Source organism: Ochotona curzoniae, unplaced genomic scaffold (assembly GCF_017591425.1).
Source record: "Ochotona curzoniae isolate NIBS_2020 unplaced genomic scaffold, NIBS_Ocur_1.0 scaffold_3208, whole genome shotgun sequence".
NCBI classification, from domain to species: Eukaryota; Metazoa; Chordata; class Mammalia; order Lagomorpha; family Ochotonidae; genus Ochotona; species Ochotona curzoniae.
This window is the reverse complement of record NW_024467106.1, coordinates 256,610-282,448: the sequence shown is the minus strand read 5'-3', so window position 1 is coordinate 282,448 and position 25,839 is coordinate 256,610. Positions and strand designations below refer to the sequence as shown.

The 25,839-nt window shown below is 54.1% G+C and overlaps 1 protein-coding gene across 7 annotated transcripts in view; it reads left to right on the top strand.

Annotated features, from left to right (window-relative positions):
- The first annotated feature begins 3,463 nt into the window (after nucleotides 1-3,463).
- The window catches only part of EHMT1 (euchromatic histone lysine methyltransferase 1), a 67,459-nt gene continuing 45,083 nt past the window's right edge, over nucleotides 3,464-25,839 (top strand). For 4 of the 7 annotated variants that reach the window (XM_041004373.1, XM_041004376.1, XM_041004372.1 and 1 more), the window contains exons 1-4: nucleotides 3,464-3,526; nucleotides 9,757-10,313; nucleotides 14,537-14,717; nucleotides 25,558-25,694. In XM_041004373.1, coding sequence (XP_040860307.1) covers nucleotides 3,502-3,526; nucleotides 9,757-10,313; nucleotides 14,537-14,717; nucleotides 25,558-25,694 — 900 coding nt within the window. In that variant the 5' untranslated portion in view covers nucleotides 3,464-3,501. Of the gene's footprint in view, nucleotides 3,527-9,756; nucleotides 10,314-14,536; nucleotides 14,718-25,536; nucleotides 25,695-25,839 lie in introns of all 7 variants that reach the window. The other 3 variants (XM_041004371.1, XM_041004377.1, XM_041004374.1) reach the window with 1 other exon arrangement.

Sequence of the window (25,839 nt, the reverse complement as noted above, 5' to 3'; positions counted from 1 at the left end):
TCTAGGAGTTTACTGAGCAGCACTGGCTGTGGCTTGGCCTCAGCTGCTTTGGCCCCATGTGAGAAGGGCAGATCCAAGGAAGCCTCCGGCTGTGGAGGCCGTGTGGTGACGGGAGGGACAGTGTTGGGACACACCTTCCTGGAAACAAGAGACGGGCGTTGTGCTTCCTGGTGTGTGAATGGACAAGGACAGCTTACACTCCGAGCTGCGTAGAGGCAGGTTTTACTGTGGAGAGGTGAAGGGGCTGTGTTTGAGGGCCCAGGACTGGTGGGGCAGCAGACGGCCAGGTCACCAAGTACCAGGACTTCATTGTCATAGCACGTGAGGTGTCAGAGACTTTCATGCCCAGGGCCATTTTGGGGTGTCTCAGCATCCTTGTGGGGTCAGCCTGCCATCAGTGTATTGAATCTTGAGCTCTGCTTGGACTGCCTTGACAGGGCCAGACCAAGTGACTTGGGGTGCCTGCTATCTCAGGCTGGATGTTGTCCCCTGACCCCCGCCTCAGTGGGAAGCCCACTTTGGACTGGCTGGAGCCTACCCAGGTGTCCCCACCAGGACTTGGGGAGCTCTGAGCAAGATGTGTGCAGCAGTGTCGAGCAGCAGGTCCCAGGGCAGGTGGTCGTTTTGTTTCTGAAGGGTGGGGACCACGCCAGCACCTGTTCTGATTTGGAGCTGGTTCTTTGTTCTACCTCTTGGATGCATTTAGACAATCGTTTATGTTCATTGGTAGGTGTTTCTTGTCCTCCTTTTTTTTTTTTTAAGATTTATTTATTTTTATTGCAAAGTCATATATACAGACAAGAAGATCTGCCATCCAATGATTCACTCCCCAAGTGATTGCAATAGCCAGAGCTGATCTGAAACCAGGAGCCTGGAGCTTCATTCAGGTCTCCCGCAGGGGTGCAAGGTCCCAAGGCTTTGGGATCACAGTTGAGATGATCCGTAAGCAGAGTTCGCAGTTTGTCAGGAACAAACTGTAGGAACTTCACAGTTTCTGTGGTGAGAGGTGTAGTTTATAGAGGTTGGCTTTTTTGTTTTAAAAGATTTATTTATTTTTATTGCAAAATCAGATATACAGAGAAGGGGAGAGACAAGAAGATCTTTGCTCCAATGATTCATTTGCGAAGTGGCTGCAACAGCCGGAGCTGCGCCGATTCGAAGCCAGGAGCCAGGAACTTCGTCCAGGTCTCCCACACAGTTGTAGGGTCCCAAGGCTTTGGGCCATCCTCGACTGATTCAACAGGCCATGAGCAGGGAGCTAGTTGGGAAGCAAGGCCACCGGGATTTGAACCAGCGTCCTTATGGGATCCCAGCACATTCAAGGCGAGGACCTTAGCCACTAGGCCATCGTGCCAGGCCCTATAGAGGTTGGCTTTTTAAGAGTCAGGGGCTTGCTCTCATCTGCTGATCTCCTCCCTGATGGCTGCTGGGACTGAAGCTGTGTTGGGAGCCACATGCTGGGAAGAGTTCAGGGAAGGGGATAATGACTCTTGAGGGCACACTGGTTTTATTAACTGTATCTCAAAACTTTATTCACCAGTGACGCCTGCCAGGCCATCAGAGACTAAGCCTACAGGTGCATGTTTACACAGTCATGTCTCACCAGGATGAGCCCACAGGTGCACGTTTACACAGCCCATGTGTCACACCAGGACGAGCCCACAGGTGCACGTTCACACAGCCCATGTCCTACATGCTGACAGCAGGTCCTGCTGACTGCCTGCCTGGTTGGACGGCCCACTGTGCTGATTGGGGCCTGGTTTGCTGAGTGATGCTGACCCATCAGAAAGGTGCAGGGTGAGTGGCCTTCTGTGTCTCCTGGCCCTGGTGCCTCAGGCGCCCCCTGAGGGTGGTCCTGGGTGTCATATTGGTGTCCTTTGCAGGTCAGCTGAGGTGCTGACTCACTCGGTTGCTCTTGCCTCCTGGTGCATATGTGTGCAGGCCCGCGTGGTTGGGTCCCGAGTGAGGTTTGTGTCAAGGATGTGGGCTGAGGCAGCTGGGAAGCAGTCACGATGAGCTGTGAGTGGTCACGGCCTGAGTAGGGGCAGCTGAGTGTGAGGAGGGTTCTGTGTGATGCTGGGGTAGCTGCAGGAACCTGAGGTGCAGAGCCGATGGCGGGGCGTCTTGTCGCTGAGGGCAGGCGTGAGGGAAGAGCCTTGGTGGTGTCAAGGATCACCACTTGCTCATCAGGCAGTAGAGGCTGGCCAGCAGACATCTGACCATGTGCAGCCACTGTGGCCACACTCTGTAGCAAGCAGTGCCTACCTGAATTTCTGACCCTTGGGAACAGGGCACCTGTTGGGACATTTTGCCTGTCTTGTAGTTATTGTGGACTCTGGGGACGTGGAGTTTTGGTGGACTCTCTCTTTTTTTTTCCTAAGATTTATTTATTTTTATTGCAAAGTCAGATATACAGGGAGGAGGAGAGACAGAGAGGAAGATCTTCCCTTCGATGATTCACTCCCCAAGTGAGTGCAACGGCTGGTGCTGTGTTGATCTGAAGCCAGGAGCCAGGAACCTCCTCCAGGTCTCCCACACGGGTGCAGGGTCCCAAGGCTTTGGGCCGTCCTCAGCTGCTTTCCCAGGCCACAAGCAGGGAGCTGGATGGGAAGCAGGGCTGCCGGGATTAGAACCAGTGCCCATGTAGGATTCTGGCGTGTTCAAGGTGAGGACTTTAGCTGCTAGGCCATGCCACCGGGCCCAGGACTCTATTTTTAGTGTCAATAATTGATGAACGGTGAGGCTAAGGCCAGCTGCCTCTGCTTCCTGATGGCGCCACACAGTGCTGGGACCCCCGGCGTGTGTCACACAGGGTCCCTGTTGGGGCTTCTGCTGTCCACAGGCTCAGCCTGCCGACCATCTCTTCACTCAGCGTCTCTGACAGGTGTGCTGCCCGTGCACTTTGTCCCAGTGCTATTCCTAGAGAGCAAATGTGTCGGCCTCATGCTTGGGCAGACCCTTGGCTGTCAGGACAGCAGAGAGAGGATTTTGTAAATTCATTCTTCTCTCCCTCCTTTTCCTGTTCTTTTCATTTTCCTGCTGTTTTTCTTCCCTCCCTCCCTTTATTTTGGCAGAGAAGTGGTCTGCCAGTTCACTTCCCAGTTGCTCAGGGTGGGCCGGCCTGGCAGACTGAAGCCAGCACTGGGACGTCCTGTGTCTGCTGTGTGGGTGGCGTGGCAGGACCCAGGACTGGGATGTCCTTCTGTGTCTGCCATGTGGGTGGCGTGGCAGGACCCAAGGACTTGATGTAACGTGTGCTGCCTCCCAGGGTGTGGTGGGAAGCTGCAATGAGGAATGGAGAAGCTGGGCTCCAAGATGGGATGAGGCCATTCCAGTTGTGGCTTCCTGCGGCCGCTGGGCTCACCTGGCCTTGTCTGGACTGCTTGCTTGGAGAAGGCGTGTTGACAGCCATGCCAGTTGCCTTGAGGATCCTGGCTGACAGCTCTCCTTTCTTTCTAGCAGGCAGTTCCAGCAAAGGGGGAGGCGAAGCAGGAAGGCTGCATGAGAACGGAGCTGCTGGGAGAAGGTAAGGCAGCGCCCCCTGCTGCACAGGTGCCTGCGCCCGTCTCCTGGTCTGTCTGACCCAGATTCTGATGTGCTTACTTACCTTGGTCGTTCTTGACTGCTAAGAGACGAGCAAACGTGTGCTTGGTGCACAGTGTGTCCTGCCAGAACCCATTGGGCAGTCCAGGAGAGTGAAACAGGCTGCTTGATGGGTTCATGGTCATGGACACGCAGCAAGCATGCCCCTGGCTGGGGGAGGACACTGGACCAGGCCACTCAGGCTCCACAATGCAGTGTCTGCAAAAGAAGCCGGAGGCTGAGCAGGCAGGGAAGAGATGGGGAAAAGTGCTGGACAGTGTTCGAGAGGCTTCTACAAGGGGTGTCTACAGGGAGTATCTACATGGAGTGTCTACAGCGAGTGTCTATAGGGAGTATCTACGTGGAGTGTCTACGCGGAGTGTGTACAGAGGGTGTCTACACGGAGTGTCTACAGGGGATGTCTTCATGGTGTGTCTACAGTGAATGTCTACACGGAGTGTCTACATGGAGTGTTTACAGGGGGTGTCCATAGGGGGTGTCCCAAGCCATCGAACTGTTCTTCATTGACTTCCATGGTTCCTTACTGGGAGCTGGTTGGAAAGTAGAGCAGCCTTGCCCAGCGAATCCCTCATGGCCTGTCCAGTGCTGGCTCCACCAGGCTCTGGGTGTGTGTCCTGTCTCTCCTGCTCAGCTTGTGGCTTGTCTTTCTGGCTGTGTGTATGCAGCGTGTCTCTTGGAACCTACGTCTGTTTCCTGTTCTGCCCTCCATGGAACTAGACATCCTCTGCAGGCCTCCATGAACTGGCTGGCATGTCCCCCATGTGCATCTGGGCATGCTGTTTGGCTGCACAGGCCTCAGCAACTGTGGAGACCCAGTTCTGACACATGCATTTCATAGACCACATATGCTGTGATTTTCACAGATCTGAGTCCAGTGATTCAGTTAGGGGGACGGCAGATAAACTCACCTAAGGTGATCCCAACCTGACTCTTGCGTGCGCCAGCCAGTGCGGGATCGGGCTCAGTCCATCAGCCATGTCAGCCTACACACACTCTGGTGGCTGCAGTTACCTGGTCAGTTCTATTCTAGCCCCATCTTATATACCAACCATTGGATGTTGAGGCCCAGCCCAACCTTGCTCACCACACACTTGGCCCTCATAAAAACCCGTGGGAGCTGCAACCTAGTTGAACCCTAAATAACTCCCACCAGGCCTTCCCCCAGCTCTGGTTCCTGCACATGCTGGTATGTGCAGCAGACTGGTCCAATCTATCCCATTTCCCATTCTACTCTTGTGTACACCAGTGGGCTCTACAGCCGTCTCAACTCGACCAACCCCACTGTCCAGCCAGGCCAGCCTCCAGCCCCGGTTCTCATACATCAGAGGGGTACCCACAGTTTCCCTACTAGGCCTGCTCTCAGCCCTGGATCTTGCACTTCCCAGATGGTTCTGTGGTCTAGCCTGAACGCTCCAGTTGCAGTGTTTGGCAGCTGATGCTGTGGCGGTGTCCAACCAGCCTGCACTTACTCTGGCTCGTGCATGCACAGCAGATACGGACTAACCCAGCTACATTCAGTCTAACAGGTGCTGTAGCCCTGCCCAGCCTGGTCTGCCCCCAGTCTACCAGCTCCCCTGCTCACCAGCGGAAGCAGTGGCCTAGCAGGGGAACCTCACTGCTCCTCTGCTGGGCTTGCCCCTCATCCTGGGTCTTACATGTGTTGGTGGGAGCTGCGGTCTGGTCTGGCATGGCCTGCCTCACATCAGCATTTCCCGGTGGGTGCTGCAGCCGGGCCTGGCCCAAACTCTCCCCAGTTCCAACTCAAGCTGGTGGGTGCTGCAGCCTGGCCCAGCCCAATCAGCCCCCAGTTCCAGCTCAAGCTGGTGGGTGCTGCAGCCTGGCCCAACCCAAACTGCCCCCAGTTCCAGCTCAAGCTGGTGGGTGCTGCAGCCTGGCCCAACCCAAACTGCCCCCAGTTCCAGCTCAAGCTGGTGGGTGCTGCAGCCTGGCCCAACCCAAACTGCCCCCAGTTCCAGCTCAAGCTGGTGGGTGCTGCAGCCTAGCCCAGCCCAGCCCGGCCAGCTCCCAGTCCCACCCCTGATGTGAACTGGCTGTTGTGGCCCAATAGTTCTGTCCTGTACTCCATCCCGGTTCTCAGATCTGCCAGTGGGTACTATGAGTTGACCCAGCCTGGCCTGTGTCCATACCTGAGCCACACGTGTGCCAGAGGGTACTGTAACCTGGCCTAGTCTGGGCTTCCCCCAGCCTTGATTTCTTGTGCTCACCTGCAGGGACTGTGCCTTGATGTAGGAGTTCCCCAAGTTCCTCTCTCAGGTCTGCTCCCAGTGGCAGATCTTTTGCACACCTTTGGGCTCTTGGCCCAGCCTGACTTGGCCATCCTCCTGTCCTGGCAGGTACAGGCAGAGCATCCTTGCCCGACTGGCCCACACCCATTCCAGTTCTTATTGTTGGATACTATAGCCCGGCCCAGCCTGGTCACCCTGCAGGTCCGGCTCTCACTTAGTTCAGTGGGAGCTGAGACCTAGCCCAGTCTGTCCTATACCTGCTTTGGCTACCACGCACATTGGCAGCCTAGCCCAATCTGGCATACCCCAGACCCAGTCCATAGCCATCTCGAGGGATGCTGCAGCCATGTCTAGCTCAGTCAGCTGCCCCTGTTCTGGCTCTCGCTCTCTCTGATGGGACCCACAGTCCAGTTAGGACATCCCCTAGTTCTCAACCAGGCCTGCTCTCAGCCACAGATCTTGCACGTGCTGGTGGTTGGTCCAACTCAGCCCTGCACAACTCATTGCCTGTCTTGGCTTTTGTCATCAGATATTGCAGCCTGGCCTTGTTCAGCCTGCCCCCATGTCCTCCGTTGTAAACTCTCATTGCCAGGTGCTGCAGCCTATCCCTGCCCAGTCCACCTTCAAACCTGGCTTTCATGCAGACCAGAAAGTGTGATATCCTAACCTAGACCTGCATGGCCCACACCCTGTCCTGGTTGCCATGCAAGCCAGTATGCCCTGCCTGGTGCACACTCCCAGAGTGAACCCACACATCTGCTGACAAGCACAGCAGCCCTGCTTGCCTCACAGGCCACTGCCAGGGGGTTCCCCAAGTCCCCCCACCACGCCACACCCAGACCCAGATCTCATGCAGTCCAACAGGTGGTAGGCCCTTACCTGGCAGTCTGCTTCCCTAGTGTCTGCCCTTTGTGTGTTGGATGTTGTGCTGTTGGATGTTGCTGGCTGGCCCAGCTCCATACTGAATTCTCGAGTATGCTTATGGGTGTTGCAGCCTGAACCAGACTGGCCTGTTTCCGAACCCAGTGCCCATGAATGTTGGTGAGTTGCATGGTCATGCCTAGCTCAGCCCGTCACCAGCCCAGGCAGTCCCTCGGGTGAGCTCATGATCCCCTCAGTCCTCTCGTTAGCTGGTTAGTGTCGTGGCCCAGCCCCTGCCCTGACACTGGCAAGTGCCCTGGTCAAACCCTGCCGGGCAGGCCCCCCAGTCATGGCTTTTGTACGTGCCAGTGGGTGGTTGTCGATACCAACCAGCCCAGCTCAGGTCTCCCACATGGGCAGGTGTACTGGTTTGGCCTCAGAAGGTCCTCTGGTTTCCCGCCTCTAAACCACTCAGTCTCAGCCCCCTCGTTTACCTGCAAGTACAGTAGCCTGGTTGGCGTAAGTCTCAGCTCGCGTTCTCCCTCAGCAGTCCTCCTTCCCACACATCTCAGACCTGCTTCCCTGAGCAGTCCACAGCACCCCCATGCCAAGATCCCCATGTCTGGTCCTCTACTAGCATGCCATGCCACCCTGGAGCCCTGCCTGCCTAACCAGGACCCACATAGGCAGTCTCTGTCTGACTTGCTGCAGGCATCTGCCCTCCACATAGCTTAAAAAAAAAGAATCAGCAGCTGTGCTGACACGTTGATTTAGTTAATGTAGACTTGGCATTCCCCAGGTGCCCGCCAGCTCCTAGCTGCTTCTTTGCCAGCAGTGTGACACTTGCTCAGGTAGTGCACCAGGCCGTGGCCTGCAGCGGGCAGTTCTGTGTGTACTTGAGCTGTCAGTCTTTGATTGGATGTATGGTCATCAAAGATTTTCTTCCAGTCTGTGCCTTTTTTTTAAACAGATTAATTTTATTTATTTGAAGGATGAAGTGAGAGACAGAGAGAGATCCTTGATTTATTGGCTGCAGTGGCTAGAGCTGAGCCTGGAACTGCATCTGGCATTTTTGCTCTTTCCCCAGGGCACTTGCAGGGTGCTCAGTCAGAAGTGGAATAGCTGTGGGCACGATGCAGTAGCCTAGTGGGTGAAGTCCTCATCTTGAACACACTGGGATCCCATATGGGCACTGGTTCTAATCCCGGCATCCCTGCTTCCCATCCAGCTCTCTGCTTGTGGCCTGGGAAATCAGTCGAGGATGGCCCAAAGCCTTGGGACCCTGCACCTGTGTGGGAGACTTGGAGGAAGTTCCTGGCTCCTGGCTTTAGATGGGTACAGCTCCGGCCGTTGTGGCCACTTGGGGAGTGAATCATTGAAGGGAAGATCTTCCTCTCTGTCTCTTCTCCTCTCTGTATATCTGACTTTCCAATCAAAATGAATAAATCTTAGAAAAAAATGAACAGTTGAGACTTGAACTGATGCCCATTTGGGATTGAGCGCACTGTACCACAATGCCAAGGGTATTGGTTGATCCGAAGCCAGGAGCCAGTTTTTTTCAATCCTCCCGTCCAGATGCAGGGTCCCAAGGACTTGGGCTGTCCTTGACTGCTTTCTCAGGCCACAGGTGGGGAGCTGGAAGGGAAGCGGGGCTGCTGGGACACGAACTGGTGCCCATATGGGATCCCGGCCTGTTCAAGGTGAGGACTACTGTGCCGGGCCGTAAATGAATAAATCCTTTTTTAAAAGATTTATTTATTTTTATTATAAAGTCAGATATACAGAGAGGAGGAGAGACAGAAAGGAAGATTTTCCATCCGATGATTCACTCCCCAGATGAGCCACAACGGCCTGTGCTGCGCCAATCCGAAGCCAGGAACCAGGAGCCTCTAGATGTCCCACACGGGTGCAGGGTCCCAAGGCTTTGGGCCATCCTCAGCTGCTTTCCCAGGCCACAAGCAGGGAGCTGGATGGGAAGTGGAGCTGCCGGGATTAGAACCAGCGCCCATATGGGATCCTGGTGCGTTCAAGGCGAGGACTTTAGCCACTAGGCCATGCTGCTGGGCCCGAAAAAAATCCTTTTTTTATTTTTTAAAGAATGCCATTGAATCGATTGGTTGATGGGATTTGGCAGCTTTGTGGTTTATTTCTTCTGCTTGTGTTTTTGGTTTGGTGGCTTGCCGTGTGGGCTGTGTTGGCGACTGAGGCCGGCACAGCCCTGGGCTTAGGTGCCATCTGTGTAACATTTTTTTCCTCAGCAGTCCAAGGGAAGCTGTTCCCTTGGGTTCTTTCTGGCTGTTTCTTGAAATTGCTGCATTCACTCAGAGTGTGGCCGGCACACCTGTCGAGTTCCCTGTACTGTTCATGTGAGTTTGGCCTGCCACCTGCAGTCCCTCTTGAATCTGGCTGAGGGCAGGTCCTGCGACGTGAGTCGTGGCATTTGGTCTCTGTCAGTTGTGCAGCCCGGCCATCGTTGGTGGCATGTGGAGCCGAGCTGCTCTCTGGAGAAAGTGTGGCAGGACCAGCTGCTCTGTGTGTGCGCTCCGTCTGCTCCTGTCAAGGCACTTGTGACGCTATCTGCATTTCCTGCCGGCTCCTCTTGTCCAAGCAGTTCACTTCTAGAGCTAATGCTTGAGAAGTATGAAATGTTGGTCTGACTATAAAAGGGGAAAAATGTTTGCTTTAAAGATTGTTTTGCTATCTGTAAGACAGAATTACAGAGTGAGTGAGAGAGCCAAGTATGGCCAGAGGTTTTTCATCTGCTTGTTCACTCCCCAGCTGACTTCAGTACCCAGGCTCAGTTAGGCTGAAGGCAGGACCTCGGGCACCCTCTGGTCTCCCCTCTGCTGCTTTCCAGGTGCATGAGTGGGAGCTGGGTCAGAAACGGAGCAGCTGGGACTCAGACTGGTGCTCATATGAGAAGCTGGCACTGCGCCCCGGTGTTGGCCCCTGAAAGGCTTTCCCAGCAGTTTTGACTCTTGCCAGGGGCTGATGTTACTGGGGGTGGGCACCGCCAGCTGGTGATGTGTGTTCTTCTCCTTCACAGACGTCCCCATGGCTGCCGATGAGGGCTCAGCAGAGAGGCAAACAGGAGAGGCCCACATGGCCGCCGACGGTGAAGCCAACGGCTCCTGTGCGAAGAGCGGCGACAGCACCCCTCTGAGCGCAGCCAAGCACGCCCAGGAGGGCACAGAGGGCAGCCCGCAGGACAGCCTCAGTCAAGCTCCCCGCATAGTGGAGAATGGCCTCTCAGAGAGGGCCCTGGAGCCAGGGAGGCCGAACCACGTCCCAGCTGATGACTTCGTGCAGACTTCTGTCGTTGGCAGCAACGGCTACTTCCTAACTCAGCCGGCCCTGCAGGGCCAGCCCATGAGGACTAGCAGCTCTTTGGCCTCCTCACTTCCTGGCCATGCTGCCAAGACGCTCCCTGGAGGGGCTGGTAAAGGCAGGACTCCAAGTGCTTTTCCTCAGACACCAGCCCCAGCGGCAGCCATGCCTGGGGATGGGGGCACGGACATGGAGGACAGGAAGCCCTCTGCCCCTGGCACTGATGTCAAGGTGCACAGGGCACGCAAGACCATGCCGAAATCCATCCCAGGCCTGGTAATTCTGCGCCTTCTCTTGCCGTCGTTGTCTGACTACCCTTTGGTCTCCTGTGGGGGCAGACAGACATCTGTGGGTGAATGAGCAGGGCCTGACAGGTGTTCATTGTGGGGCTGAGAGCAGTTGTGTGCCCAGGCCTCCAGCAGGGATGGTGCTAGTGAAGCATGTCCACCTCTCTGAGCTCCGCTTTCCCGGGCGGGTCTTGCAAGGGCACCACCAGGCAGTGCGAGCAATGAGGTGGGTCGAGGCCGAGAGCTGCAGAGGCCCACCCTTGGGTGCATCTGTGCTCCTGCTCCTCCGTGGCCCTTCCTGTTGCTCTTCCAGGTGCTGTGGGTGTGGTTGGGTGCTCCTGGGAGCTACTTGGGGGCCCTTGGAGGCCATGGCCTATCCTGTTGGTGGAGTGGCTCTGCTGCCTTGTGGGATGGCTAGATGTGTCCTAGGTTCTGTGTCCCCTTGCATGACTGCAGCCTCCTGCCGTGTTGGTCAGCTGTCTGTGTCCGCTTGCACAGCTGCAGCCTCCTGCCGTGTTGGTCAGCTGTCTGTGTCCCCTTGCACAGCTGCAGCCTCCTGCCGTGTTGGTCAGCTGTCTGTGTCCCCTTGCACAGCTGCAGCCTCCTGCCGTGTTGGTCAGCTGTCTGTGTCCCCTTGCATGACTGCAGCCTCCTGCTGTGTTGGTCAGTTGTCTGTGTCCCCTTGCACAGCTGCAGCCACCTGCCGTGTTGGTCAGCTGTCTGTGTCCTTGCTGTCTGTTGCGTACGTGGCTGTGCTTTTTGCTCAGTCTCTGAAGCGTTAGGAAAAGTTGTTCTTTTGGTTTTTTGGTTCTTCACACACTGCCCTGTGTCGGTCCCAGTTGGGCCCCTGCTGTCCATGGGCTTTGGTCTTCTCTGTGTGGACTTCTTTGATTCCCTGCATGCTGTCTTCTGTGTTTTCCTGGCAGGGAGGACGTTTAGTTTTCTGAAGTTGCTTCCAGTGATTGTTGGGTAATGGTGGGTGTCCTGTGCAGCTGGACTGCTGGTTGCCGTGGTGGGTTCCTTGTGCAGCTGGACTCCTAGCTGCTGGCCCCTGGCATGCAGTGCACCCTCCTCAGAGCTCCTCAGAACCACCAAGCTTTCTAGCCAAGACAGGCACCTCACCCTGGTGCTGGATCACAGATCCCTCTTGCCTGATTTGGCCAGGCTAACTTGGCTTCAAAGTTTTGCAGTGTTCTTACATGTTGAAACTTTTTTTATCTTACTACTTTATTTTTGAAATTTAAAGAAATGTTAATTTACAGAGTTAGAGATCCACTCATTGGTTCACTTCCCATATGGCTTTGACAGTCAGGGCTGGGCTTATCTGGAGCCAGGAGCTCCATTGGGTCTCCCATTTGGGCCAGGGCATGTGTGCCTTAGTCATCCTCTGCTGCTCCCCTAGGCCGTTAGCCAAAGGTGCATTGATGTGAGGCAGCCAGGACTCCACCTGCTATCCACATGGGTTTTGGGCAGCTTAGCGTGTGGCCCACTTGTGCCTGCTACTCTCACCTTTGACATCTGGATGCACCTCCTGGCCCCAGTCCCATGTGTGGACACCTTTCTCTTCACCCACTGCGGAGGTGTCCAGCACCTTGAGGAGCAGTCATTTGTGTCCATGTTTCCAGGAGGTGGCAGTCCTTGTTGTCTTGATAAATAGACATATAACAGAAAATTCACCTTTTTTTAAGGTTTGTTGATTTTTATTGGAAAGTCAGATATATATATATATATGTATATATATAGAGGGAGAGAGGAGGAGAGACAGAGGATGCTCTTCCATCCAATGATTCACTCCCCAGGTGAGCGCAACAGCCAGAGCTGAGCCAATCTGAAGCCAGGAGCTCTTCCGGGTCTCCCATGTGGGTGCAGGGTCCCAAGGCCTTGGGCTGTCCTTGATTGCTTTCCCAGACCATAAGCAGGGAGCTGGATGGGAAATGGGGCTGCCGGGATTAGAACCAACACCCATATGGGATCCCAGCGCTTTCTAGGCAAAGACTTTAGCTGCTAGGCCACCGTGCCGGGCCCAAAAAATTTATCTTTTAAAGTTTATGTGTTCCTGTGAAGGGCAGATTGACAAGAAGGATGGAGAGAAGGGAGAGAGAGAGATTGCACACCTACTGGTGTACTCTGCACATGGTCTCAAAGGCTGTGACTGGGCCAGGCTGCAGCCAGGGGCCAGCACCTCCTCTAAGTCTGTCCATGGGGGCAGGGCTCCACACCCCAGTGCGTCATGTGCATTGGCCGGGAGCGGGGCTGAAAACTGAGCCTGCATGCTGAAGGCTCATGTGGGTGTCTGCTCCCCAAGAAATCGTCTCAACACACCCACCAGTGCTGTTGTGCAGCCATGGCCACCATTCATCTCCAGAAGTTTCTGACCTTTCCCAAAGTTCCTGCCCAGTAGACTTTGACAACTTGTAGGCTTCATTGGTTTGTGACCTCTGACTGCATGTGTGTTGCAGCAAGTGAGTGCTGCTGGACGTGTGTGCAGGCCACGTTTACCACGTCGTGTCGTGGGCGTGAGGTCGCATGTCACCGCAGTGTCAGGGTTCTGCTGGACGTGTGTGCAGGTCACATTTACCATGTCCTTTCGTGGGCGTGAGGCCGCACGTCGCTGCAGTGTCAGGGTGCTGCTCTATGTACGTGGTCACACAGGTGCGTCTTTGATGCCGTTTCATAGCTTGGAAGAAGTGCAACTGTAGGCTTGCTGGTTTTGAGGTGCCAGCCTGCTGTGGCCCCCAGCAGTGCTTGCTGGTTCATCTCACCAGGCTCCCTCTGTTGTGTCGTACAGGGTGGAGCTCATTGCAGTTTCAGTGTGTCTTTTCCTGGTAATTAGTGATGTTGAACATTATCTAAACAAGTTTTTGAAGATTTACTTATTTGAAAGAGTTACCAAGAGAAAGAGGGAGAGCCGGAGTGTGGGAGATCTTCATCTGGCGACTGATGCCCAGCTGGCTGTTTAGGACGTGTTGGGCTGGGCTCATGTGGCTCTCCTGCATGGGTAGGGGACCGACGTCCTTATGCTGTCGTCACTTGCCTCCCCGCGTGTTGGCAGGGAGCTGGTCTGAAGCTCAGACTTGGCCTGCTAGGAGATGGTTGCCTTCTGAGCAGTGGCTTAACTCTCCCTCCGTACATGACACTGGTTCCGGTTCTCATGCCTCATAGCAGTGTGTACCGAGCCCTTTGCTTAGTTTTTCAGTCCGATTGAGCTGTTGTTGAGTTGTAGGCCTCTATGTTTCCCTTGGTGGTTGTGGAGCCTACTGATAAGTTCTCCTGACACACAGAGTTTTCATTTGGATGAAGTCTCGTTGATCTGATTGTTCCTTCGTTGGCGGTGCTCTGTGACGAGCAGGGCGTGGTGAACGGTCCGGGGCTGTGATGCTGCCGTTCCCTGTGTCTTCTGGACCACTTTTGAGCTGCTGTTGTATGTAGTGCTGGACGTGTGGCCGTCCAGTTCCCCATCACCATTAGGAGGGACACTTTCCTGTCCCCCTGTGACAGTGTGCTGAACATTACCTGGGTTTGAGGAACGGGACCCATGGCTGTTGTTGGCTGAGCCTCGGGCCATGCTGGGGGTGGTGGCTGTAGGGCTGAGTGCCAAGGCAGATGCAGGAGGCTGGTGAGAGTGGGGAAGAGGCTCTGCAGATGTGGCATGCTTGTCTTCTGTGGGACATGCAGCTGTGGGTGGATATTACCAAGTGTGGCCGCAGTAGGCTCACAGCCCTGAGAGTCTTTGATGTTGCCCATCTTATTTGAAAAGATTCATTTATTTTTATTAGGAAGGCAGATTTACGGAGAGCAGGAGAGACAGATCTTCCACTTGCTGGCTCACTCCACAAATGGCGACAATGATTGGAGCTGAGCTGGGCTGAAGCCAGGAACCAGGAGCTTCTTCCAGGTCTCCCAATCAGGTGCAGGGTCCCAAGGCTTTGGGCCGTCTTCCACTGCTTTCCCGGGCCACAGCAGGGAGCTGGATGGGAAGTGGAGCAGCCCGAATGGGATCCTGTTGCAAGGGGAAAGTTAGCCAATTGAGCCACTGTACCAGGGCCCTAGTGGTAGTATTTGTTATGTAGATCAGGGCTTGGTAAAGGTTTCTGCAGCAAGTCCATCATAGGACAGCTAGACACATAGGCCAGGTGTCCCGTGGCAAGAGCACCGTGAAGGTGGTGGGGAAGCCGAGTGGCCTTGCTGTCCTGAATTGTGTTTGTTTTGAAGCTTGCAGCCAGTAAGGATGCCAGAGATGTCCGCGTGGCTGGAGACCCCAAGGATATGAAGGAGGAGGTCGGCAAGAGCATCTCTGACATGGGACGACAGCCACTTCTGCCTCCCTTCCAGGCCCTTCATCAGTCACTACCTCAGAACCAGTGCTACATGGCCACCACCAAGTCGCAGACAGGTGAGGGCAAGGCCGTCTTGGCTGCATGCGCTGCTGTGTGACTGCTTGGGGCAGGTGCCTGTGTTGCTTGGGTTGAGGTGGTAGGCAGCAGGTGCTCCACAGACACTGGCCTTCCCTCCTGTGCCGCTGGACATGTGCAGTGTTGCCCCAGACTCAGGATGGAAACTGATTTCTATTTGGGTCTGGTTGGCAAACGACTTGCTGGACATCAGTGCTGCCCTGTGTACAAAGCGGGTGCTGTGGTGATGGGACAAGTGCTGCCCTGTGTACAAAGCGGGTGCTGTGGTGATGGGACGGGATGGAGAGTGTCGGGCTCTTTGTTACAACCGCGCTCTGTGAGCACCGGTCCTTCTTCTGACCTTGCTTCTTTGTCATCAGAGGGCTGGATTTGTGACTCCCTCCTGGGGTCTGTGGCAACACTCAGGTTTGCAGCGCTAAGTGAGGAATGCCCCAGGCTCCTGGATGGGCTGTGTGCCCAACGCCAGCCTCCAGCCTGCACACATAGCCTTGAGCTTGAGTGAATGTTGGACGAGGCCCTGCCAGCTTGTGCCTGGCCAGCCTGTGCTGTCCTCAGGGTGGCTCTAGTTGGGGCAGTGCTGCTGTCACTCTGGAGAGGGCAGGGATCACTCTGCACAGGTCTGCAGCAGCCAGCCTGCAGCTCGGAGCGTGGACTCGCTCTGCCTGTGTGGCTGCCCAGGGCGTGCTCTTGCAGGAAGTGGAAGTCCAGGCAGTCCTGACCGCTGTGCCTGGCACCTGCCTCTGCACCCTGTTTTCCTTTCTTTTTTTTTTTTTAAGATTTATTTTTATTACAAAGTCAGATATACAGAGAGGAGGAGAGACAGAGAGGAAGATCTTCCGTCTGATGATTCACTCCCTGAGTGACTGCAATGGCCAGAGCTGTGCCCATCTGAAGCTAGGAGCCAGGAACCTCTTCCGGGTATCCCACACCGGTGCAGGGTCCCAAGGCTTTGGGCTTTGCTCCCAGGGAGCTGGATGGGAAGTGGAGCTGCCGGGATTAGACCCGGTGACCATATGGGAACCCGGTGCGTTCAAGGCGAGGACTTTAGCCACTAGGCCATGGTGTCGGGCCCTGCACCTTGTTTTTCTTTTTCTTTTTTTTTTTTCTTTAAAGATTTATTTTATTTTTATTGGAAAGGCGGATATACAGAGAGGAGAGACAGAGAGGAAGATCTTCCGTCCGATGATTCACTCCCCAGGCGGCCACAACGGCTAGAGCTGAGCCAATCCGAAGCCAGGAGCCTCTTCCGGGTCTCCCACGCGGGTGCAGGGTCCCAAAGCTTTGGGCCGTCCTTGACTGCTTTCCCAGGCCACAGGCAGGGAGCTGGAAGGGAAGCAGGGCTGCCGGGATTAGTTCTGCTGGTCATCCATTTTGCCACAGCGAGAGGTGTCCTCCCTGACTGGTCCTGGTGTGTCACTTCAGCTCTGCTTCGTGAGCCTGGCTGCAGGTGGCATGCCCTTGTTGCTGACAATACTTAGTCTTCCATCTTTCCAGAGGAGCTGGGCTGGGAGGACAGTCTGCTGCGGTACCCTCCGTGGCATTGCCAGTTCTCTCTTGGGGTTTTCAGAGTGTCAGAGAGCTGGATCTTGGCCCTGGGGCTGCCAAAGCCTCCACGTTCTGTCTGCTGTGGCACCAGCCACTCATCTTCTTGTCTTAGCCTGGCATTGGTGGCAGGAGTGTCTGGGGGAGGTGTCTGTGGCGCATCCAGCTGAATTGTTGGTGGTCAGGAGGGGCTGCAGCCCCTGTGTGCCCTGGGATGTCCTACAGGCCCTACCTCTCCTCCCCGCTGGGAATTGGGCATCCCAAGGGGGTCCCTGGAGCAGGGGTCAGGTAATGCCTTCCTGACTGCTGGTTCGTTTCTGCTGTAAGGCAGCCTGTCACCTTGCCATCTGTCCTCCTGTCTTGCTGCTTTGCTGACCCTCTTGTCTGAAGTGCGTCCTTGGGTGAGCTTCTATGGGCTTGCTGTCACTCCTGAGTCCTGGCCCAACCCTAACCCAGAAGGCTTGAAGGGCTTAGGGTAGCTTCGTCCTTCACATCCAGCAGTCAAGGAGGTCTGGTCTTGTGACTGGACCATGGCGGTTAGCAGGCAGCATCTGGGCTGACCTTGGCTTTGGCTGTCTGACTCTGTGTGGAGTGTGTAAGGGCTGCTGGGGAATGTTGCAAGTTCCCTGTGGTATTAAGATGCTGTTGGCTGTTTTTGCTTTATTTCTTTTTTTTCTTGAAATGAAATGACCGGCATGTTCCATACCTGCACTTGACCTCTTTGTAGCTTTCCCTGTCAGTGAGCAGGGATTCCATTCTGTCAGAGTGTCCAGGGCCCATGGACTCTGCCTGGCTGTTCCCCCCCAGCCAGGCTGGGGAAGTTAGAAAGTTACAGCTGGGATGTCGCTGGAGAGTCTTGTGTGCCCTCCAGGGTGACCCTGCCAGTGTCTGTGTTGGGGCCTTGTTCCCGGTCTGCTGCCTCCTGCTGGCTGGATGTTGGTAACAGCACGTTGCGGGGGTTCTCCTGTTTTTATCTTTTTTTATCTTTTCTCTGTTGGTGTTTTCAGTTAGTGTGGGGATGGTCACGGAAGTTTTTTTTTTTTTTTTTTAAGTGAGACTATCATTTCCACATTCTCTTTTTTTCTATGTCTGGGGTAAAGGGGAAGACAAAGGGAGAAGCCCCACCCCGCCTCCCACCCCTCCCAGGTCCCCGATGTGGGGCATGCTCCGAGGGTCTTGCTCAAGTGGTTTTTTGTTTTAAAAAAGATTTATTTTTATTATTTTTTTATTGGAAAGGCGGATATACACAGAGGAAGATTTTCCGTCCGATGATTCACTCCCCAAGCGGCCACAACGGCCGGAGCTGAGCCAATCCGAAGCCAGGAGCCTCTTCCGGGTCTCCCACGCAGATGCAGGGTCCCAAAGCCTTGGGCTGTCCTTGACTGCCTTCCCGGGTCACAGGCAGGGAGCTGGATGGGAAGCGGGGCTGCCGGTATAGAACCGGTGCCCATATAGGATCCCGGGCGTGCAAGGCGAGGACCTTAACCACTGCGCCACCGCGCTGGGCCCTCAAGTGGTTTTGATAGTTCGACAGTTATGAATTACTGCCACTTTTGCCATTCCAAGCACAATGAGGTCGCTGCAGAATCCTCTGATAGACACAGTCCATCTTAGAGTCTCGGTTTACCCAGTTTTTCACTGCCAACATATGGCTGGGGTAGTTGGCTGGTTTGTTCTCTTCTCTGTTGTGGTGCGAGGTATCCTCTGCAGGTTCCGACAGACTGTCATATCCTCCATATGCCCCTGATTGTGCTGTCCACTGCTCTGAGCCTTGAGGAGGCTCGGCTCTGGCATTTGTACTCCACTTCTCTTCATGGTTGGGGTTCTGAGTCCGACAGTTCGATTGGGGAGATCCCCAAAGAGACTTTGTCTGAGGTGATCCCGGACCAGATTCTTGTGTGTACTTTCCAGTACAAGGCCTGGCACAGCCCATTGCCCCAATCAGCTGGTGGTTCTAATTGCTGGGTCGGTTCTGTTTCCACCTCTGTCTTCCACTGGAACCAATGGGTGTTGCAGTTCAGCCTGATTCTGCCCAGCACACACTCGGCCCTCACATAAACCAGTGGGAGCTGCAGCCTTGTCGGAATGACCCACCATAACCTCCACCAGGCCCGTCCCCTATTCTGGTTCCTGTGCTTGCCATTGTGTGCAGCAGGCTAGTCCAGTCTGTCCCACATCCCATTCAGCTCGCATACGTGGTCACGGAAGGTTTTGCTGGCTTCCTTCCTGCTACTCCAGGAAACTTGTCACAGAGGGGAAGGTGAGCAGATGTGCTTGTTGATTGCCAGGGGCGATTGACAGCTGAAGGCACAGCTGAGTCTCCAGGTGCCGGTCGGGAGGTTAAGGGGGCTGGTTGTGTAGGACCAGGGTCATAGGTGCCTCCCGTGCCGTGTCAGTGTGACACAGCGACACAGTCTGAGGTTAAGCTTCTAGGACGTGCACAGGAGACTAGTTCCATTGGTTGGAAGTCGGAGTGACAGGAAGAAGGAGAGCTCTTCTGTTTGCTGGTCCACGCAGCGGAGGCTGTCCTTCACTGCTTTCCAGGTGTTTGGGGGACCAGAGTCAGACGTGGAGCGGTTAGCTTGGACTGGCTGCTCCTGTCATCTCTAACCCTGCTGCACTGTGGCACCAGTGCCAGCATTAAATCTGTTTAATAGGATTTATTTTTATTGGAAAGGCAGATTAGATTTATAGAGAGAAGGAGAGATAGAAAAGTCTTATGTATGCTGGTTTACTCCCCAGGTAACCACACAGCTGGAGCTGAGCCTATCTGAAGCCAGGAGTCAGAAGCCTCTTTCAGGTCTCCCACGTGGGTGCAGGGTCCCAAGACTTTGGGCCGCCCTCCACTGCTTTCCCAGGCCACAGCAGGGAGTGGGAAGGGAAGTAAAGCAGCTGGGAAACGAACTGGCATCCATATGGGATCTGGTGCGTGCAAGGCGAGGATCTAGCCGCTGAGCTGTCGTGCTGGGCCCACATTGTTTCTTTGATACATCTTTGTCAGTAGGTCTTTCTGATTTCTTGAAAATAAAGAAGTCTGGGCTTAGCGTAATGGCCTAGCAGCTAAATCCTCACCTGGCTGTATGGGCACTGGTTCTAATCCTGGTGACCCTACTTCCCATCCAGCTCCCTACTTGTGGTCTGGGGAAGCAGTGGAGCACGGCCCAAAGCCTTGGGACCCTGCGCCCACATGGGAGACCCTGAGGAGGTTCCTGGCTCCTGGCTTCAGACTGGCTCAGCTCCAACTGTGCGATCATTTCGGGAGTGAACCAATGGATGGAAGATCTTTCTGTGTGTCTCTCCTCCTTTCTATAAATCTGATCTGCATTTCCAATAAAAATAAATGAGTCTTTTTAAAAACTGTAAAAGAAAACCTCACCTCAGGCTTGACTATTTTGTTTTAATTTTAAGATTTGTATCATGTGGGTGGGCACCTTGGCTTGACCCAGATGTGCCCTCAGGATTTTCTTTCAGAAACACTGCAGCTCAGCTCCCTCAGTTAGCTGTGAGTGTAGTGGCCTCGTCCATGGGAGCCCCCAAAAGTCAGACACTGCCTGCATTCCCAGCTGTAGGTAGGCTGCAGCACTGATTGGTGCATGTGAGATCTGGGCTGGGGTGGAACTGAGCAGGCAGCTGCATCTATCAGAATGTGCATTAGCAAGGGTGACGAGAAGGCAAGTTGGCTGGTGCAGGTGACAGACTGAACCTGACCCTGCACTGGCGGGCACACGCAAGAGTCCAGTCTGTGGTCACCCCAGGCGAGGTTTCATGGGGGACTCCTCAGCTAGTCGGCTGGGCTCAGACCTCAGCCACAGGGAAAACCACAGGGTGTGTGGTCCAACCCTGGAGTGTCTGGACCATCACTGGGCCTCCTCAGTTGCCGATGCCTGTGCAGAGGACGGCGCGGCCAGATGCACAGGGGGACATGATGGCCAGCACATCTAGCCAGCAGAGGACGCCGGGTACCTGTCACAGGAGGGAAAGCAGGACAGGCTGGACCACTCTCCTGGCCAAGCCTCGCATCGTGTTCCTGGGCCTGCTGCACTCAGGTGGACTTGGTCAGCCAGCGGCCCTTGGAAAGATTTTCTCAACCCCAGAGCCAACAAAGCCGACGATGTCTGAGAACTATCAAATCCACCCAAGTGCCAGCCTCGGGACACTCCTGTGCACACCGGCATCCCTTACATGTCACCAAATGACCAACCCATGTTTGTCGGTGCGAATGTAGTGCGGCATCAAGGAATGTTTCTCTCCTGCCCTGCGGACATGACGGCTAAAATAAGCCTGAAACATGTCCCATCTGTCTTTCTCCATACCTCCACCTCCCCATCCTAGTCAGAGACCCACATGAGTATGCACCCCTGTCAACCATGTAATCAGTATTGAAAAGACAAAAATTAAAACTCAAAAAAACAGTTGCTCCTATTCTGATATGTTCCCAGGGCAGTCTGCAGCTCTCTCCATGGGCCCAGGCAGCATGGTCCCATCTGCTCTTCACCACCTTTCCCTAGGGAGTCATGACGAAAACTGTCTGTGTGCAGTGCAGAGGCACACTGGCACAACGTTGGGGTCCCACGGGACACGTGACTGGGGGGCCAACCAGAGTGATTGACCTCATTATATTTACTTCCCTTCTTTCCCTCACCCTGCTTCCAGCCCAAGAAAAGCTAAGCTGGTTGTAGTGGTGAAGCCTTCTTAGGGCAATGGGGGGTCACCTATTCCCCGAGGAGTGGCTGTCCTGTTGGCCCATGGCTGCAATCGGACCATGTATGTGTGTGTACCATGAGTCTGTGTGTGCATATACCACGAGCCGGTGTGTGTGTGTGTATACCGTGAGCCTGTGTGTATGTGTTTACCACAAGCCTGTGTGTGTACCATGAGCCCATGTGTGTGTATACCATGAGCCTGTGTGCGTGTGTGTATGTGTACCATGAGTCTGTGTGTGTGTATACCGTGAGCCTGTGTGTGTGTATACTGTGAGCTTGTGTGTGTGTACCATGAGTCTGTGTGTGTGTATGTGTACCATGAGTCTGTGTGTGTGTATACCGTGAGCCTGTGTGTATGTGTTTACCACAAGCCTGTGTGTGTACCATGAGCCCATGTGTGTGTATACCATGAGCCTGTGTGCGTGTGTGTATGTGTACCATGAGTCTGTGTGTGTGTATACCGTGAGCCTGTGTGTGTGTATACTGTGAGCCTGTGTGTGTGTACCATGAGCTCATGTGTGTGTATACCATGAGCCTGTGTGTGTGTATGTGTGCCATGAGTCTGTGTGTGTGTATACCGTGAGCCTGTGTGTGTACCATGAGCCTGTGTGTGTGTATGTGTGCCATGAGTCTGTGTGTGTGTATACCGTGAGCCTGTGTGTGTGTATACTGTGAGCCTGTGTGTGTGTACCATGAGTCTGTGTGTGTGTATGTGTACCATGAGTCTGTGTGTGTGTATACCGTGAGCCTGTGTGTGTGTATACTGTGAGCCTGTGTGTGTGTACCATGAGTCTGTGTGTGTGTATGTGTACCATGAGTCTGTGTGTGTGTATACCGTGAGCCTGTGTGTATGTGTTTACCACAAGCCTGTGTGTGTACCATGAGCCCATGTGTGTGTATACCATGAGCCTGTGTGCGTGTGTGTATGTGTACCATGAGTCTGTGTGTGTGTATACCGTGAGCCTGTGTGTGTGTATACTGTGAGCCTGTGTGTGTGTACCATGAGTCTGTGTGTGTATGTGTACCATGAGTCTGTGTGTGTGTATACCATGAGCCTGTGTGTGTATACCATGAGTCTGTGTGTGTGTATGCCGTGAGCCTGTGTGTGTGTATACTGTGAGCCTGTGTGTGTGTACCATGAGTCTGTGTGTGTGTATATCATGAGCCTGTGTGTGTGTATGTGTACCATGAGCCTGTGTGTGTGTATACTGTGAGCCTGTGTGTGTGTACCATGAGCTCATGTGTGTGTATACCATGAGCCTGTGTGTGTGTATGTGTGCCATGAGTCTGTGTGTGTGTATACCGTGAGCCTGTGTGTGTACTATGAGCCCATTTGTGTGTATACCATGAGCCTGTGTGTGTGTATGTGTACCATGAGTCTGTGTGTGTGTATACCGTGAGCCTGTGTGTGTGTACCATGAGCCTGTGTGTGTGTATGTGTGCCATGAGTCTGTGTGTGTGTATACCGTGAGCCTGTGTGTGTGTACCATGAGCTCATGTGTGTGTATACCATGAGTCTGTGTGTGTGTATGTGTACCATGAGTCTGTGTGTGTGTATACCGTGAGCCTGTGTGTGTGTACCATGAGCCTGTGTGTGTGTATGTGTGCCATGAGTCTGTGTGTGTGTATACCGTGAGCCTGTGTGTGTGTATACTGTGAGCCTGTGTGTGTGTACCATGAGCCTGTGTGTGTGTATGTGTACCATGAGTCTGTGTGTGTGTATACCGTGAGCCTGTGTGTGTGTGTACCATGAGCCTGTGTGTGTGTGTATGTGTACCATGAGTCTGTGTGTACAATGAGCCTGTGTGTGTATACCGTGAGCCTGTGTGTGTGTACCATGAGCCCATGTGTGTGTATACCATGAGCCTGTGTATGTGTACCATGAGTCTGTGTGTACAATGAGCCTGTGTGTGTGTGTACCCGTGAGCCTGTGTATGTTAAGATGTATTTTATCTATTTAAAAGGCACAATTACAGTGCAAGAGAGGCAGAGAGAAAACAAACCAAACAGAATCAAAAACCCACAAAAACCAAAAACCCTGATTTCCCATCCACTGTTTCACTCCCAAATAGCCATGACCCCTGGGAATGGGCCAGCCAAGACCAGGAGCCCAGAATTCTGTCCGCACCTTCCATGTGAGTGACAGAGGCCCACGTACTTGTCACTTGCCATCGTGCTGGGCCCTCTGTTCTTGGATTTGGGGGGCAGAAGACGCTCCCTCATCCTGGCAGGGCTGACCCATGGCGGTGTGGGCTGTGCACTTCCCTCTTGGCCCCACACAGTCCCCGTGCCATTTGCAGTGCTGAGTACATGGGTTGTTTCTTTTTGTTGCTTGTTTGAAAGGCAGAGATGCAAGCAGCAAGGGAGAGATAGAGAGATGATGCATGTGCAGTGGCCAGCACAGGAGCTTGGAATTCCTCTGGGTCTCCTAGGCAGGTGCTGATGCCCCAGCTCTCGGGCTGTCGTCTGCTGTTACTGGATGAATTGGTGCCCGTATGTGATGCTGGTGCCAGAGGTGGCAGCTTAACCCTTGTACCACAGCAGCAATCCAGTGTGTTTGAATGGTGAGGAAATCACAGACACATGTAGGCCGTATTCAGGGGCAGGCTGGGCAAGGGAGGGGAGGAGTGGGAGAGGCTTTTGTTTTCACCTTGTGTGCAAGGGAAGAGAGATGGCTGTTCCCGGCTGCTTGGCCTCTGCTGAGCCTGACATGGGGAGTGGTTACACGACACACCCCAGGTCCTGGGGAGGGTAGCCCATCTTAGGACACACAGGCGGGCAGCATTGCACAGAGCAGAGAGGTGTGGCTATGTGCCTGTCCCAGTCCATCCTCCCTCAGAGATTTCTGACCCCTATTCTTTTTCTGTTTGTAAAGATTTGTTTATTTTTATCTGCAAGGCAGAGTTAGAGAAAGAGAGGGGTCTTCTGTCTGTTGATTCGTCTCCTGTGGCCACAACAGTCAGAACTGAGCTGATCCAAAATCAGGAGCAAGAAGCCGAGTGCCGGGTCCTAAGGACCATTTGCAGGGAGCTGGATGGCAAATGGGACAGCTAGGATTTGAACTGCTGCCCGTATGGAACTGGTCCCCACACGTGCCGGCACAGCTATTACCTCAATTTGCTGACCTCAAGACCCCTATTCTTAGGGCTGCTTCTTTATCTGTTGCTACTTTCTGCTGATCGAGGCATAGGCCTTGCATGTCCCGGGTTTGGAAGGTTCTTCCTAACTTACCCAAAGGGTGCATCTCCTGTGCTGGAGTGTTTCCCGTGGCTGTGTCCCTTGCATCACTGTTGCCATTCCCACAGCTAGCTGCCCACAAGCTAGCCGTTTTGTCTTTTGAAGTGATATTTGCTGGTGTCCTAGTTCCCAGGAACAGGCCAGCTAATCCTTAGTGTGCACCTGGACATGACCCTGTCCCCTGCACAGCAGGTGGCACAACATGGGCTTTGAGTTCTGATACCAGCACACACCCCTGAGCTCTGGTTCCTGAGATTGGACTTCCTCTCATGTTTCAGATCAACTAGAGAGCCTGGGTGATGCCAGAGGCTGTCAGTGCTCCACACAACTGGCCTACTGCAGTTGTGTGCTGTAGGTGCAGCCTATCTGGGACCCGTGAGCCCCCGGCTGTCTGCTCCTGTCTGCGACCTGTGAACCTGGGGCCTGCTCCCTGTCCGGGACCCGTGAGCCTCCAGCCTGTTTGCTCCCAGCCTGGCACCGTGCTGTTGCTGTGTTAGGCTGCTGGGAGCAGTCTGCCTCAGTATCAAGTTTGAATTTCTAGGTCTCTTCCTGCAGAAGTCAAGGTCTTATGGATTTATTTCATTTCATTTCATTTTATTTTATAAGATTTGTTTTTATTGGAAAGGCAGCTATACAGAGAGAAGATCTTCCATCTGTTGATTCATTCACCAAGTGTCTGCAGCAACTGGAGTTGAGCCGATCCGAAGCCAGGAGCCAGGCGCCCTTTCGGGTCTCCCACGTGGGTGCAGGATCCCAAGGCCTTGGGTTGTCCTCAACTGCCTTCCCAGGCTGCAAGCAGGGAGCTGGATGGGAGGCAGGGTTGCCGGGATTAGAGCCAGCGCCCATATGGGATCCTGGCATGTGCAAGGCGAGGACTTTAACCACTAGGCTACCACACTGGGCCCGCTGTTATAGATTTAACATTTAGAATAGGCATGTGTGCTAACAGTGTAGTTAGCCCAGAGTTGGTGTGAACCAGGCCCAGGGTGTCTGCGAGGTGTACAACACTTGCCAGGTACAAAGGCAGCCTAGGTAGTTCCTGCAGCCAGGGTGGTCATTGGATTTTCTCCAAACCAGAGACTGGGCATGTGTGGTTGTGGCCTCTGCATGCAGGTGGCTGGAGCCTGTGCCCTGTGTGCTGTGAATGCTACACCTGTCCAGGAAGTGTCTCCACTTCCTCTGCATGCGCGCGCCTGAGGGGCGGGATACCTGCCACCGTGGTGGTCAGTTTCTGTGCACTCTCTCCTACCTCGAAGAAACATTTGAATGGTATTTCTTTTCCTTTTTTGTCCCCTTTTGACTTTTTTTTTTTTTTTAGCTTGCTTGCCTTTTGTTTTAGCAGCTGCAGTGTCTCGCAAGAAAAAACGAAGAATGGGAACCTATAGCCTGGTTCCTAAGAAAAAGACCAAAGTGTTAAAACAGAGGACGGTGATTGAGATGTTCAAGAGCCTAACTCATTCCACTGCGGGTCCCAAGGTAAGGGGGTGGTCAGCCCGCCGGCAGGGGTTGCAGCCCGGCGTGGGCAAGAGCCTAACTCATTCCACTGCGGGTCCCAAGGTAAGGGGGCGGTCAGCCCGCCGGCAGGGAGTGCAGCCCGGCGTGGGCAAGAGCCTAACTCATT